Source organism: Microtus ochrogaster, chromosome 22, assembly GCF_000317375.1.
Source record: "Microtus ochrogaster isolate Prairie Vole_2 chromosome 22, MicOch1.0, whole genome shotgun sequence".
Lineage (NCBI taxonomy): Eukaryota > Metazoa > Chordata > Mammalia > Rodentia > Cricetidae > Microtus > Microtus ochrogaster.
The window spans coordinates 17517151-17532769 of NC_022023.1; the positions used below are offsets into that span (position 1 = coordinate 17517151).

General features: G+C 40.7%; 1 protein-coding gene across 1 annotated transcript in view; it reads right to left on the reverse strand.

Annotated features, from left to right (window-relative positions):
• The window catches only part of Agbl1 (ATP/GTP binding protein like 1), a 703551-nt gene that overhangs the window by 352420 nt on the left and 335512 nt on the right, over positions 1-15619 (reverse strand). Inside the window, exon 19 of the mRNA XM_013350206.2 lies at positions 11515-11644. Coding sequence (XP_013205660.2) covers positions 11515-11644 — 130 coding nt within the window. The remainder of the gene's footprint in view (positions 1-11514; positions 11645-15619) is intronic.

The window sequence follows — 15619 nt, forward strand, 5'->3', positions numbered from 1 at the left end:
ATGGAGGACTTGGCAAGCCACGCTCCAGCCATTCTGTGATTCGGGTTAGTCTGAGTCAGGCTGAAGTATTTGTCTTTCTATCAAGCACCCATGTGAGGCTGATGGTCCTGATCCCAAGATCATACTTTGAAAACCCTTTTTCCTAGAGGAGCCAACAAAATAACTGTTTAAGGTCTAATCGTCTCCCATGGTGAACTTTTCACCAACCTTTATCTCTCCCATCTCAGCTTTCCTGTGTGAATAAACACACACCATTCTTATGAAAAGTGTGCAAACAAATTAAGCCTGTGTCTTAGCAACAGCTTTCTCAATAAAGCCAGAAGGCTGCTTGGTGACAGGAGTGCCTTAAATGCTGGATTCAGTTTGAGATAAAAGTTGCTATTTTTTCCTTCCTGATCCGTACAGACTCTGAAAGCCGAGGTAAATGACAAATTATAGACCTATTCACCTGTGGGAATGAGCTCTGCTAAGCCCTAGGATTCCAGTGGCCTCTGAGGATTCGGAAAGAAAGAAATAGAGACATTGTTCTGTGAGCCGCTCGAACGACATCCCTAAAAATAAATGCCTGTTAATTATAAGAAACATGTGCTCCTCCAAATTGCAAGGGGCAATTATAAGTCAAATTATCAACTTATTTCAGTGGAGGAAGCTTTTTCTTTTCTACTTAAAGATGTGATACTTGTATTTTCATCCAGCCAAATTCTTTGCCAGAATAGTAGTGAGTGTGCCCCGTTTGGAGACCACAACATTCATAGATTAATCAATAGCCCTATGTCACTCATCAATTTATTCAACAAAAATCTGCATGTCTGCTCTGCGGCAGGAAGAATTAAAATTTTAACATAACTCAGTATTGCTCTCCACAGCAACAACAACGATAAATAATTAATTTATCTACTGAACACTTGTGAGGCTTCAACTGGAATGTTAAGAATTTATACAAAATGGGTGTTATAGGGTACTTAACTGTGTCCTATAACATGTGCTAAAGATTTATTAAAGTTATTATAATATGATAACAATGAGTATCTCAAGATGAAGGAGGCATTATTGCCCCCAATTTTAAATAAAACACTCAAGTTTCGATTACTGAGTAGATGAGTAAAGACTTAAATCCAAATTTCCCTTAATACCCAAACAACATTTTTTTTTTCCTTTCTCTTCTGTTTCATCTAGAAACTGTGTGTTGGGGATGACCCGGAAAGACCACAAACGTGGTAGCCAGAGGAGAAAGCGGTGGCAATGATAAACATAACTCTCTGGAAATGCAACTAAAAGCACATCTCATGCTTCTAGAGAGGAGTGTTCCTTCCGAGGAGTGGCATCCCAGCAGGGTGGAACATGAGAAAGGCTTTATCTTCAATGATAAACGTAAAAACAACAATAACAACAAAACATGGGGAAGAACGAGTTATACGGTTGAGGAACTACAGTAATTCACAATTGGCTAAAAGTGAATTAAGAATGGATTTAGGAAGCTATAGACGTGGGCAGTGGCCTGCTTATCAGTGCACTTAAAGGCCATTCTAGGATATCTGGGTGTTTTCTTGGAGGTGTGAAGCATTTGCGACAGGGGGGAAAGCCGGGATCACATAGAAAGGTGAAGGGTTTAAGAGCGGAACCCAGGAAAGAGACCATGAGGCCAGAAGCATGACAAGGGTGCAGCTGAAGCCAACAGGGATAAGCATATAGAGAAAGGAAGTTTGGGCTGGCAAGATGGCTAAGTGGACAAAGAATTTCCTGTGCAAGCCCAAGGACCTGAGTTCTATACCTGGAACTCACATGATTGGGAAAAAAAACAAACAAACAAACAAAAAAAAAAAAGGCCCCAGAAAGTAGTTCTATGACTGCTACACTATGGTGTGTGCATACGCACATTTGCGCATGCGTGTACATATGCACATGAATTAAAATTAAAATTTTAAAAGAATAAAAAAATGCTTGGAAGGAGGCAAAATTCACACTTCTTGGAGACTAAATGGATTTAATGGCACAGTGAGCATGAAGTTAGTAGTTACAACTGAATCGGGGGCTCAATTAATAGGTAATTACCACACCCAAAGCAAAAAACCAAAACCCAAAAACAAAACATAGAAATAGACATGGATTTAATACAGTTTTCTTTACCTTTGCTTGAGCTAGTGTGCTTTGTCTTGACTTCTGACCCTTAGTTAAATTGTCCCCTCTTGGGGTCTTAATTTCTTCATCAGCCAAGGAAATGGTGAGCCTTGGATTATGGCTCTAACGCTTAGTCCTTATGCCTACCCCTAGGACACCTCCCGGGGAATTCATGTCTAATCTTGATTGCAAGGTTAATTTAATTCAAACAACCATGTGTTCTGTCATTCATTGTGCAAGCAAAGAAGTTGATCAGGATCGCATTGCTATGCTCTGCACACGCCTCCCTGCCTTTCTCCCTCCCTTCGCTCCCATTCTGATTTCTCTGCAAGTTAATTGCCCCCCCCCCCCGCATCTTCATGAGATCACCCTGTTTCAAATCCTTCCCTTAGTGCTTCCTCTGTTCCCCGTGGCTCGCCTCGCCCTGATTCTGTTTACAGTTCTGCTTTGCCAGCTTTGAGCTGCTGTGTTTTCCCGATCCTGACATCTGGGTCTCATTGCTCCTTCTCAGCAGTGAGACTCTGCATTATTTATACAATTACCACAGGAAAATGAAAGCTAGCCTGAGCCCGGGAGAAGGCGAGTTCTGGAGAATGTGATGGAATCCCCAAAGAATGACACTTCCAACTCAACTAGTCAAGGCTCACTAAGCCCTGGAGATTCCTCTTGTATACCGTATTGGGCAGGCAGTATTCAGCCCACATTTCTGAGAATAGTAAATATCTCCAGGAGGGAAATGATGTTGGTGACAAGTGCAATTACCTTTCAAGAGCCCAGTTTACAAGACTGCTACCCCAGATGCAGCACTAGCTGCTAGAGATACTAGCTTCTCCCAGAATCTACAAAGTGTCAGGCGCCCTCACAGACACAAAAATCCATGAATTCTTGAATTTCTTATGCAAATAGCTCTATATTTGCATATGATATGTACATGCTCCCAAATACTTTACATGATCTTTATACTGCCTACAATACATAATACATCATAAATGCTATGGGAATTTTTAGGGAATAATGACAGGAAAACAAAATTTTCAATGTTTAGCACAACTACTTTTTTTCCTTAGTATTTTCAGTCTATACTTGGTAGAATCTTTGTATGTGAAATTCATGGCTGTCAAGGTTCTAATGCACCCTCTCCCTCTAGTAGGGAACATGATATCTAAGTCGGAGGTGACATCCAATGATGGATGAAAATAGCCACAAGCAACATAAAGGTTTTCTTTTTCAATTATTTTGGAAAACCTAATATAAGGTAACCCAAAATATACTGTTCAATATTTGGCTTTCTTTTGTATTGAATACCTACCACTGATTCAATAACTTTAATGCCTTGTATCTATTAGAATGTCTGATATGGGCCAATTACCATGCTAAGATCGAATATTCATCCACAATTAGTATAAATATCTCTCAGGGGAGATGCTGCCGTTTGACTTTTCCTAATGTTGCAGGAGGTTAAGCATCTTACTCTTAGATGCCCATAGAAAAGGAGACTTGTTACATCTCAGACTCTGATCTAAACGCTTTCTGAAATTAAACATGTAAAAACAGTGGATCCACCAGTGAAAGAGAGCACTACAAGAAGATTGTTAAGCCAAGGTCTTGTGTTGTTATTTTCTACTTTCTGTCGCTGGTTGGCTGCCCCTGAGCAGTAAGCTTGACACTAAGACAAAGTTCTGCAGGGGGATCCGGGCAGGTGCCTCAAGCTGAAAATGGATCCCTTTCTCTATTTATACTTGTTGATGGAGAGAATCAGTAGCCTCCATGATACCTTCAAACAACATAGTCATTGTGACGTCTCTGGCTGAATAAGACCTTGCTAGAACAAGTGTGTGTGTGTGTTGTATGAGATAGATAGATAGATAGATAGATAGATAGATAGATAGATAGATAGATAGATAGATAGATAGATAGATAGATAGATAGATAGATAAGCTATGTAGCCGCAGGAGACAGATGTGCCGAATCCTTGCCAGTAGGCCACAAGCATCATGGTAAAATATAAAAAATGGAAAAGGGTTAGTTTAAGATATAAGAGCTAGCTAGCAATATGCTTAAGCTATTGACCAAGCAGTGTCTTAAATAATATAGTTTCTGTGTAATTATTGTAGGTCTGAGCAGCCGGGAACAAATGAGCAGCCTCCGACTACAACAGTGTAGAAAGTTCTAAATTTATATCCTTAACAAACAATGGACATAAGAAGATAATACCTTTCTTTCTGCCCCTTTTGAGGAATACAGTACAAATGAAAAATGCTATACCAAGTCTTCTGAGCTCTGCATAGACACGTTTTAGGGACCTGCAATCTTCCTCCGATTCTCTATCTGTGCTTTTTTAAATGTAGGCTAATTTGCTAAACATATATGCTGGGGGTACAAATGCAACCAGGGAAATCTTTTACATGGAAAACACTCTCATTCCACTGGGCCTTAGAGAAAGTAAACATATGCTTGTATACACACACACAAATATACATACACACACATGCGCACACACAGGACCTGTTCTGTCCCCCTGGCAGAAGGCAGCCCAGTTTGTGAGAGTTGTAAAGGGAGGATCAATGAGCTCTTCAAAGAATCCTGAAATCCCTTTATCAACAGGCACTCACGCAGCGAGAGCCATGTGGATGGGAATCGATACCTCTCCTAATCCTGAAGCCCGGGTCTTGGCAGCAGCCCAAGGACCAAGCCAGCAGCTGCAACATGGCAGCTCCTCCGAGACTGCTTGCCTGACATCCTGTACCCCGGCTCTAGCCAGAGAGCCCTCTCCAGTGGTGATGCTGTGCTGGACTGTGCTCTGGGTCAAGGGTCTTCTTGGCTCTCGTGTGGAGCGTCACAAACAGGAAGCAAGTCAATGCCTCTTAACAGCAGATTCTTGAACTTGTCTGTTACATTGGGCTTCCCTGCTGGCATGTTTTCTCTCTGGTTGAATCTTCATGACTTCTCAACGGCATTTTCACTGCCTTCTGTTAGGTATTGGCAAAGTTGCCTTTCTAGACTTGACTCACACTCTTCTAGGCTGACCAGTCTATTTCACGCACCCCAATTTTTATCCAGCTGTATTTTATCCTCTGTATTTTTGTTTCATGACTTTTTAGCTTTTCTGTATTTAGGCAAAAATTGTCCATTACTGGAAAATGTAAATACTGAATATATAGTTCAGCAAGGTTGGTATAACTTAGTCTCAATCATGATAAAGAATATTTCCACTTTCTACAAGTTCTTTCCCTGGAGTAAAACAGTGCTCTAATATTTACCTATCCTTGTTATGAAATACAAATATATACTATATATCCTTTCATACCCAATTTCTTTCACTTAAAATAATGTTTTGATATTAATTTGTATACTGTTTGTACTGCTAGTTAATTGGATTTTCTTATTGGGGAGAATTTTGATTACGACACTGGTTAGCTTTTATTGTTGACTTGATATAGCATAGAGTCACCTGGGAAGAGATCTTTCATTGAAGAACTTCCTAGATTACTTTAGCCTGGGGTCATGGCTGTGAAAGGTTGACCTATTAATGACTGATGTAGAAGGGCTTAGTCCACTTTGGGTAGCACCCTCCTTAGGCCAATGGGTCTGGGCTATATAAGAAAGAAAGCTGAGCGTGAGCCAGAGAGCAAACTAGTAAACAGTATGCATCCCTCCATAGTTTCTGCTTGAGTCCCTGCCTTGAGTTCTTTCTCTGAGTTTCTTTAATGATGGATTGTGACCTGAGAGGGTAAGCTGAAATAAACCCTTTCCTCTCCAAGTTGTTTCTGATCTGGGCATCTATCATAGCCGTCTAGGACAATTATTGAGCAATATTTCAAGACAAGAATAGGCTAACATTTCTGTCTGTCTGGTCTTTTGATTCCAACATCTGAACTCTCTGACAAACAACAGCCATTATGGGTCCATTAAATGGGAAAGAGCTAGCAGAAGATCTGTAAGAGCCCAGGAGTGTTCCCCGTGCCAGGTTATCCTTCAAATACAGCAGAAGTGGCATCACCACCTAGTTCTTCCATGATTCCATCTCAACTCATCATCTGCATCACAAATGTCCCAGAAAAGCTTTGCACGACCTCTGTCACCATTTTTATACTTTGGGTCATGCTGTCTCCTTAAGAACTCAAATCAGAGGGTCATCTTTTATTCTGTTAAATGGACATTGTACGAAACCCATGTTTGAGTTCTTATCTTTATGCCCGTAGATACATGCATTTCTCAACCTTCACCATAGAAGCTTCTTTTTACAGTACGTGGTGATTAATACAGAGACCCACAAACAGCCAATGTGTAGAAAATAAGATTGTGGAGTATTCAGTTTTAAACGGGACACCTATAATATGCCCTCTCTCCTCGAGGCTGTGTAATCATTAGAAAAAATGGATGGAGCAGAGGATGATGAGGTCCTATTAGCAACTGGTGATAACTAAGGCCCTATTAGCAACTAATAGTTGCCCATTTAGTTTCCTTTGCAATGCAGGTCCTGAGAGGCCATCCATGCCCCAGTAGATGGTTGCAAACTCATGTACATATAAACATCAGTAAATAGATTTTGTGAGTATTAGATTATATTTTAAAGCCCATAGCATTGGAAGGGAAAAGTGGGAGGGGGTGTAAGAGAGGAATTAGAGGAGAGGTAACAGGGCTGGATTTGTTCAAACATACTATATGTATGCATGATTATTAAAGTTTTAAAAACTATAAAACAAATGTGTATCACTTTGCATCACTAGTGCCTACCATAATCTTTACAATTCCATGATATAAATTAATATACAAACAGGGAGGTGACTGTTCACATTATAGGGAAGGTGAACAGATGCAGGAAATGAAGAACAGAGGTACACGCCTGCTTATTGGCAAGCTTCAGAGGAATCAGCACAGTGATTTTCATCTCTGTCTCACATCCTTTTGGTCCTTGCGACTCACATTAATTCACCCAAGACTCAGATACCTGAGAAGCATCTATAATAGGTGGATCTCCCCAGCCATCACAGAATGTTTTCCCAGTACTTGAAAACATTTTCATAAGACCCAGAAACGAGGCAGAGTCAGCATTAATCCCCAGCCATAGAACTTAAAAATCAGTGTGGACACAGAAGGACTCTTCCCTGCCAGGACAGGACCAGTAAGAGTGAATGATGGGGATGCAGCTGCCGGTGGAAAGAGGGTTAAATTTAGCCCTGTAGGTAACTAAAAGGTGGCATTCAGCCAATTAGAGAGCTCTGTAACACCATGACTAGCAGTTAGTACTCAGCTGTTTCTCACCCACCTCTCAGATGGTCCCAGCAGGAAACAAGTCTGCGGCTGTCGTGTTTATGGCTAATTAATGTTTATTTATACTTTTAAACAAGCCTTTCACCTGTCACACTTTAAAATAAATGCCGTGCTCTTCAATTAGAGATTGTCGGAGCAGAAAGAAATCCCGTTTCGTGGTGGGTTTACTATGCGCGTGCGTTTAAATGTGCATCAGATATGGCATTCTTCTGTTCCAAATCGCTCTCTTCTCCTGGAGGCTAAAGCTTCCAACACAGAGAAACATCCTCCAGCTTGCAACCATGAGATTGGAGCCTTGCTATGGAGAGCTTGTTGAAGACAATCACCAGTAGAGATGACACTACCTCCTTGGGTGAAGCAGGCATGGCAGCAGCATGATACTGTACATTTGACCCAGTGTTGAATTTAGATTCTTGGGGTGGGAGCACACGTTGTTCTATGGCAAAAAGAGAAGTAGACTCGGCAAATCTGGAGCAGTGAAACTTGGCAGGTTTCAAAGAACACCCTGCGTTCTGATGAGCTCTTGGAGATGAACCTTTAATCCTTTGGAATGTTCTGCTGGATAGGAGTGTCTCTCATTGGCTGCGGATTTGGGCAGTGCCAGATAATCAATGCTAGTAGGATGAGTTTTGGTGCAAGGCTTGAACCTGGAGGCATAAGTTTGACATCTGGAGGAGGATGGATTTGGACTGAAGAATTAACTGTGGAAAGCACCCCATGGCTACGTAGCTGACCACCTCCTCCCCAAAATTTATCTGATCCTATTTATGCGGTATGCAGTGATATTTCAATGTACATATAGAATGTGGGATAATCACGGTCACGGCAACTGACATATCTATACCTTCATAATCACATTGTGTTTGGAACCTCTGAAATTCTAAAATATGTAAGTCCCTGTAAATCAGCAGTCAGTCTACTGTGTTGAGAAACACTAGACCTCACTGCTCCCTGCTTCTGTACTTTGGGTCTATTATCCATCCTCCCTCCATCTTTTATCCCTCTTCCTCTGTAACTTGTTAGTAACCATTATTCTATATTGAAATTGACATTTTAAGAATCCACAAATAAATGAGAACTTGGAATGTTTGTCTTTCATATTTCTTTTTTTAATTTTTAAGAAGATAGAAATGTTACATACTCTTAATTGATCATTATTTATCATACACAGGTTTTGAATTATATACTATACTATAGATATAAAATAATTAAAATAATAGGATAAAAATACCCTTAGCATCAAGTTCAGGTGAAGTTATCTAATTGGTGGTTGGTTACACTGTTGCCAGAGAGTTAAGCTCTCTTTCAAGCTCTACTGGAAAGGGGAGTTTACACCAGCTCCCTCATAGATATGACATGTATGCCTTGTCAGGTGTCTATTTTAATCTGTTTCCTTTCACTGAAATAAAGTATCCATACAAGTTAATGACTATTTTGAGGTCCATGAAATCTTTCAACCTGGATGTGGGTACCATCAATATACTCGCTCAAAGAGAAAGTCACAAAGAGAGGCTATAGTGTGACATCAAAAAAAAATCACAACATGTTTCCAGGTTCTGGCTATGACAAACAAAGCTGTTATGAACATAGCTGAGCACATGTCTTTGTGGGCACAATTGAGCATCCTTTGGATATATACCCCAAAGTGGTATTGCTGGGTCTTGAGGAAATTATTTTCCAATTTTCTGAGAAATCACTACACTGATATCCAAAGGGACTGTACCAGTTTGCACTCCCACCAACAATGCAGGAGTGTTCCCTTTACCCCACAACCTCTCCAGCTTAAGTTGTCATCAGTGTTTTTGATCTTGGCCATTCTTACAGGTGTAAGATGTGTTTTCATGTGCATTTCTCTGATGACTAAGGATGTTGAGTATTTCCTTAAATGTCTTTCAGCCATTTTAGATTCCTCTGTTGAGAGTTCTCTGTTTAAGTCTGTACTCCATTTTTTTAATTGGGTTATTTGTTCTTTTGATGACCAATTTTTTGAGTTCTTTGTATACTTTGGAGATTAGACCTCTGTCTGATGTGGGGTTGGTGAAGATCTTTTCCCATTCTGTAGGCTGCCGTTTTGTTTTGTTGACAACCTAAATGCCCCTCAACTAAAGAATAGATAAGGAACATGTGGTACATTTATACAATGGAGTACTACATAGCATATAAAAATAATGGCATCTTGAAATTTGTAGGCAAATGAATGGAGCTAGAAAACATCATATTGAGTGAGGTAGCCCAGACCTAGAAAGACAACTGTCATATGTACTCACTCATAAGTGATTTTTAAACATAAAGCAAAGAACACCAGCCTACAAATCACAGTCCCAGAGAACACAGACAACAATAAGGACCCTAGGAGAGACATACATGGATCTAATTTAAATGGAAAGTGGTAAAAGACAAGATCTCCTGAGTAAATTGGGAGCATGGGGACCATGGGAGAGGGTTAAAAGGGAGGGGAGAGGCAGGGAGAGGAGCAGAGAAAAAATGTAGAGCTCAATAAAATCAATAAGAAAAACCACAACATGGTATGAGAAGTCCTTCTGCATATGTGTTGCTTTTGTTGATGAATGAATAAAGAAGCTTATTTGGCCTGTGATTGGGCAGAATAGAGCTAGGCAGAAAAACTAAGCTAAATGCTGGCAGAAGTAGGTGGAGTCAGTAGGATGCTATGTAGCTACCACCAGAGGAGACAGATCCTGGAAACTTGCCGGTTGGCCACGACCTCATAGTGATGCACACATTAATAGAAATGAGTTGATTTCAGATGTAAAAGCTAGCGAGAAATATACTTAATCTATTGGCCAAACAGCAATGCAATTCATACAGATTTCTGTGTAATTATTTCGGGAGTCTCGGTGGCCCGGAAACGAATATGCAGCCTCCAACAAGAGAACTGAATCTCTATTCTGCTGTGTACATTCGAATGGCCTCATGGAGAGCACTTTACATGTTGATCTTTGATCTTGACATTTGAGTACAAACCTAAAGCACACATTCACACAGCTTCGCAGGACTCGTTCAACACGGCATGCTCTCAATCACATAGCAGAAGCTTTAGAAAGTGGATTAGGATAGAGCTGCCCATTCTGATGTCCCTTCACTTTTATCTAAGCTCTCTACATGTGGACATAGGACATATGTCTTGCCCCCACACTTCCGCTGATGGATCTGCTCACAGTTTGTAGACAACTCAAGAGCATTCCCACACACCACCCTGTTGTCATTTCCTCTTTCTTTTCTGGAGCTAAGGCCTCTCTTTTCAAAGGGTCTGTCTGACATCATTTGCATAGTACCTGGGACTGAAAACCCTACATGTGAAACAGCCTAAAAAAGCGCTAGATCTGTCTTGAAAAACATGAATGTTAGTTGAATCTAAATATGAACATTTAGAAGATTTTCTCCATCCTCTAATAGGTATGTATATTTTTGTCTAGTTTAATGAAGCAGGAGTAAAACTAGAAAAATTTAAATCAAGAAAATGTTATTCATTTTACATTTTGTCCAGTTTTCATCAGCGAGTGCTGAACCATTGTTCTGAACCTCTTGTGAGATGAACTGCATCTTTGTAAAATATTTGTTGCCACCCTCATCCCTGGTGCCTAGGACTATGTCCTTATACAGAAGGAACATACTGACAAGTTGAAAAATGCTGACGTCAAACTGAGTCACTGCTCTAATTCAATGATGAACATCCTTAGAAGAGAGAATGAGGACCACCAGACATCAAGCTCAGATAGTCCTGGGAAGATGTAGGCCATGACTCAAATAAGCCACCATAAACGAAAGGGTGCTAAGCACCGCAGGTTGCCACAACACACTGCAAGAGAAGGAACTATGTTTTTTCCTAAAACCACCAGCATCAGAACAGCTTGCCATCTCTTTGATTGTAGGCTGCCAGCTTCCAGAATTGTAATACAAGGAGACTCTATTCTGCTGGATAGCGTATGACAGTGTGTGGTAACTTGATACAACAACTATTATAGTAAATCCCTCATTAAAGTTATCACATACGTTTTTCCCCTTTGTTTTTATTGCCTGGACAGCTGAGAAACTGCCTGCTGGAGGGTGGAAGGAATCTGGTAATGTATGAGAAGAATTGACGAAAAGAAGGAAGTGACTCACCACAGGCCCCCGGCCAATACTGCTCAGGTAGTGGAGAAGACCTTTGGCATGGTAGATGGTTGGCTGGAGATGAGCTTGGGGAAGGAGCCACTGTCTGTTGAGATCCTCACCCCTCAGTGAGCATCTGTGACTGCAGCAAGGAGCAACATACAAAGAATCAGACGTTTCGAAGAAAAATAGCTTCGTAGAATAAAACCCAAGCAGACAAACAAACTAATGAATCCAACTTCCCTCTGACTCCTGCCCAACTGCCACCAGCTCCAGATGTCCAGGAAGCTACAGATCTGTCCTGCAAGTGTCCGGACTGGCCTACTTATTTACAGCTGCTAAAAGAACCAGAAACTGCACTTGACTTAATGCTGGGTTAATAGAGTTTTGAGACAAATCTGGGAAACAGAATTTTCCACTGTATATACCCATAAAAAACAAATTCGGTGTATGAATCTCCAGGTCCCTCAATTCCACAAATAATTAATTTGAGCTCAAGATAGCTCACTGGGTATGTTGACTCAATAACTCTGTGAAACTCAATAGTATTACCACCCAGTGAAGAAATCAAGGCCTAAAATCAACTACATGAGTGACCCAAGATATGTAACAAAAGCCCTTTATACCCAGGTCTCTGCCTCTAGCCCACACATCCCTTCTCTGTTCCATTCTTTCTTTCCCTAGTCATGGGAAATCCTTGAAAGCTACAAGAACTGGAATGTGCTCAAGATCACATGTCCCCTGGGAATACTCACAGTCAAAGCTAACATGTTTGTTTCAAAGATGACTCAGCTTTATAACCAGGTAGAGGCATCCTAGGAGGCCAACCCACCTGGAAAACTTCCCAGAAAACACCCATCCATAGGACGCATTCCTGGTATGATGCCACTTACTCTACATAATAAACCAACAAGGTGCTACAGATGGAGGGTGTCAATAAAACATATCCATCGCCAGAACCACCACCATTCAATCTCCTCCTACTTGTTCCCTTCCAATCTCCACCACAATAGAACTGCTTAGTTTCAGCTGTGCAAGTGTGTCTGACATCTATTTGGCTAAGCTTCTCATATTTAGTCTATCCATTCCCACCCATTTAACTTTCAGTGGGCTACCCCAGCACCCAAAATTTCATATGTTCCCAAGCTAAAGAATTCTATTCCTGTTTGTTCCACCCTTAATCACAGTCCTTACAGAACCATTTTGGAGAAATTTGTATTAATATTATTTTTATTTATTTGGTCTTCCTCATTAGAGTGAAAGAAATCTAGGCAAGAATAGTCTTTAGTAACATCAAACTTGCAAAAGAAAATGTGTAGGCCAACCTTATAAGACTGTGTAATGGTACTTGTCAACAAGCCTATTAGGATGGGATTATGTGTGCAATTTTTACAAGGTTCCATCCCTAGATGAATGGCTATTGTTAATCAATGGATATGACAGAGGGGGAATGGGTTAATCAGTTCTTTCTAGGGGTGAGGCCTTCAATGATTTAATCAATCTCAAGGGGTTAGTCCTAAATAGTAGTTGTTTATGTGAGTAAACTAAAGGGACTCGGTGTTTATGTGTGTGTGTGTGCACAACAATAATGAAAAGAGGCTATTAATTTTAAAGGAGTATGGGCAGAAATGGGAGAAGTAGACAGGGGCAAGGACGGAGTGGATGTGATATAAATACCTCACTCATGTATTAAATTCTCAAAAATATAAAAATTTAAATTACAAAAATAACTATGTCAGAATTGATATTCAGTAAACAATATAGAAACATCTTCCTCTGACATTTAAATATAGAAACTGACACATTTTCTGTCTTGAAGCCACTGTCCTATTTTCAATTAATCTTGGTGATGAAAAGGCTTATAATATTTCTTACAATATTTCAATCTCCATGTTCTGAAATCTTTAGGCATTAGTTTTTAGTTGCTTGTAGACTCTCTTTTAGAGATCACTAGGAAATGAAGATCTTTCATCATTCATTTCTCCTGAATTTGCTATAGAATATTTGACTTGAGGGGTTAGGGATGTAGCTAACCTGGTAACAGTGTTTGTCTAAGCATGCAAGAAGCCATCGGTCCAACCTCCGGCACCATGTAAACCAGGTGTGGGAGCACATATCTGTACTCTCAACATTCAGGAGGCAGAGGCAAGGAGATCAGAAGTTCAAGGTTATCATGGGTTACATAGCAACAGACTAATTTTTCATGCCAATAGCAGCATAAAGGAAGAATGTGCTAGACTTGATCTCTGCATATTTGCTGCATTTCCGTTAGTTTTTCTTCTCAAGTCAAGGCATCCAAAAGCCTGAAGACACTTTAATTGCCCTGTCATTTTCTTGTCTTGACCTGGATTCTCATCAGCTGCGCAGATTTTATTTTCTCTGTAACGCTGACCATGAGGAAATGAGCTGAGGTTCTTTCAGAGACTTCCTGTTTATGTAAAAAAGGGTGTGTATTGTTCTGTATCCAGCAGCCAACAATTCTGCAATTCTCTTTCCCTCTTCTTTCCTTCAGCTCCATGGAGACCACGTTCAGGGGTGACATCTTCATGGCAAGGTTCATAGGTTACCACACAGCAGAAATACAATGCTATACCATGTTTCTCAAAAATAGAGGAAGTCAAGTTCTGTATTGCAGCTAGAAATCGCCCAAGTTTTGATTAAGAAGACATAGTTCCAGAGTCTGGTTCCATCACTATGTATGGGATTCAGAGACCTCATTTAGAGCCAGCGATCTCACATGGAAAAACGAAATACTTTTAACCTGCTTTCCAAGGTTATCATCATTGTAGGCATCATTGTCGTGCACCATCAAACCCTGGTCTTCTTCTGGACAATCAAATGAAATTATATCTAACATCTGTGTTTACAAGGAAAACTAGCTGCACATTCCTATCTATGTCATGTGTGACGTGTGAGTATACCCACAGGTACACCCACACATACACACGACTCTATCCAGAACTTCATTCATATCTGCAATGGTCAGGGATGCACAGCACAACTGTGACTATGTCCATTGTTTTCTTGCCTCATGAAATCTACACTGCCTATGAAAATAGTCGGGTACCAAGATGCAGGGTGAACTGAAGAGAGGAGAAGCTTGGACAGAGACCACTGAGAAGAGGCTGTGAGCCACTTGAAATTTCAATTTTATTTAAGCACACTTCACAGTGGAGGCAGTAGGATGGAACAAAACAAAATTAACCAAAAAATTAGAAAAGGTATTACTGATTATTCTTTAGGTTACTCGCCAGGAATAAGGGATGAGAAGACATGCAAGACTATTTGTGATCTGGATGTGGAGAAAAGTTGTGACAGTGAAAATAATATAGAAGTTAGGGAGCTCTTAGTTTAGGGAAGGTTTTGTTTGGTAGCTTTTTGTTTTCTGGGATAAAGAAACTGAACCACCCCAGTGGCATAGCTAGGCTGTGCAGAATTGAGAAACACATATGCTTGCATTTATATTCAGACCTGCATGCGTGGCTGTGATTTTGAGGTTTCTCTGTGTACGCCTATGGCTTTGATATTTCCTCCAGCTCAGCGACTACAGAGGGCCACGGTGTGTACTGCACCTACCTTGAGAGCTTTTGCTTTTAAAGCAAATCCATTTGCTCCCAACCTGCAAATCCATTTGGCATTTTATGTTAATGACACCTGAGATCGCTCTCTCATCCCCAGAGCTGCTGCTGCTCTTCACGGGGATTTGTTTTAAGCACGCAAAGATGAAATGTACCCCATCTTATTATCTTACTGTAGCATTCTCGGCAATGACAGCTGCCGCTTCGATGTGCAGAGAATTAGCAGATGGACAGTGATGATGGGCTGGCAAGACATCCAGAGCCTGCAATTTCTGGAAAGGGGTCATCCCTCAAATAGAGTTTGACGTCTCGCTTTACTTACAGGAAGAGTAAGTAGTGATCAGTGCTCTTCCTCCCCACTGAACATGACAAACTTTCATGGGAAAAATACCACATACTTCTTGTCCTCACAGGTAATATGCTACAACTAGCCCTCTGCAGTTTTTCTCTTCTCTTCTCTTCTCTTCTCTTCTCTTCTCTTCTCTTCTCTTCTCTTCTCTTCTCTTCTCTTCTCTTCTCTTCTCTTCCCTTCCCTTCCC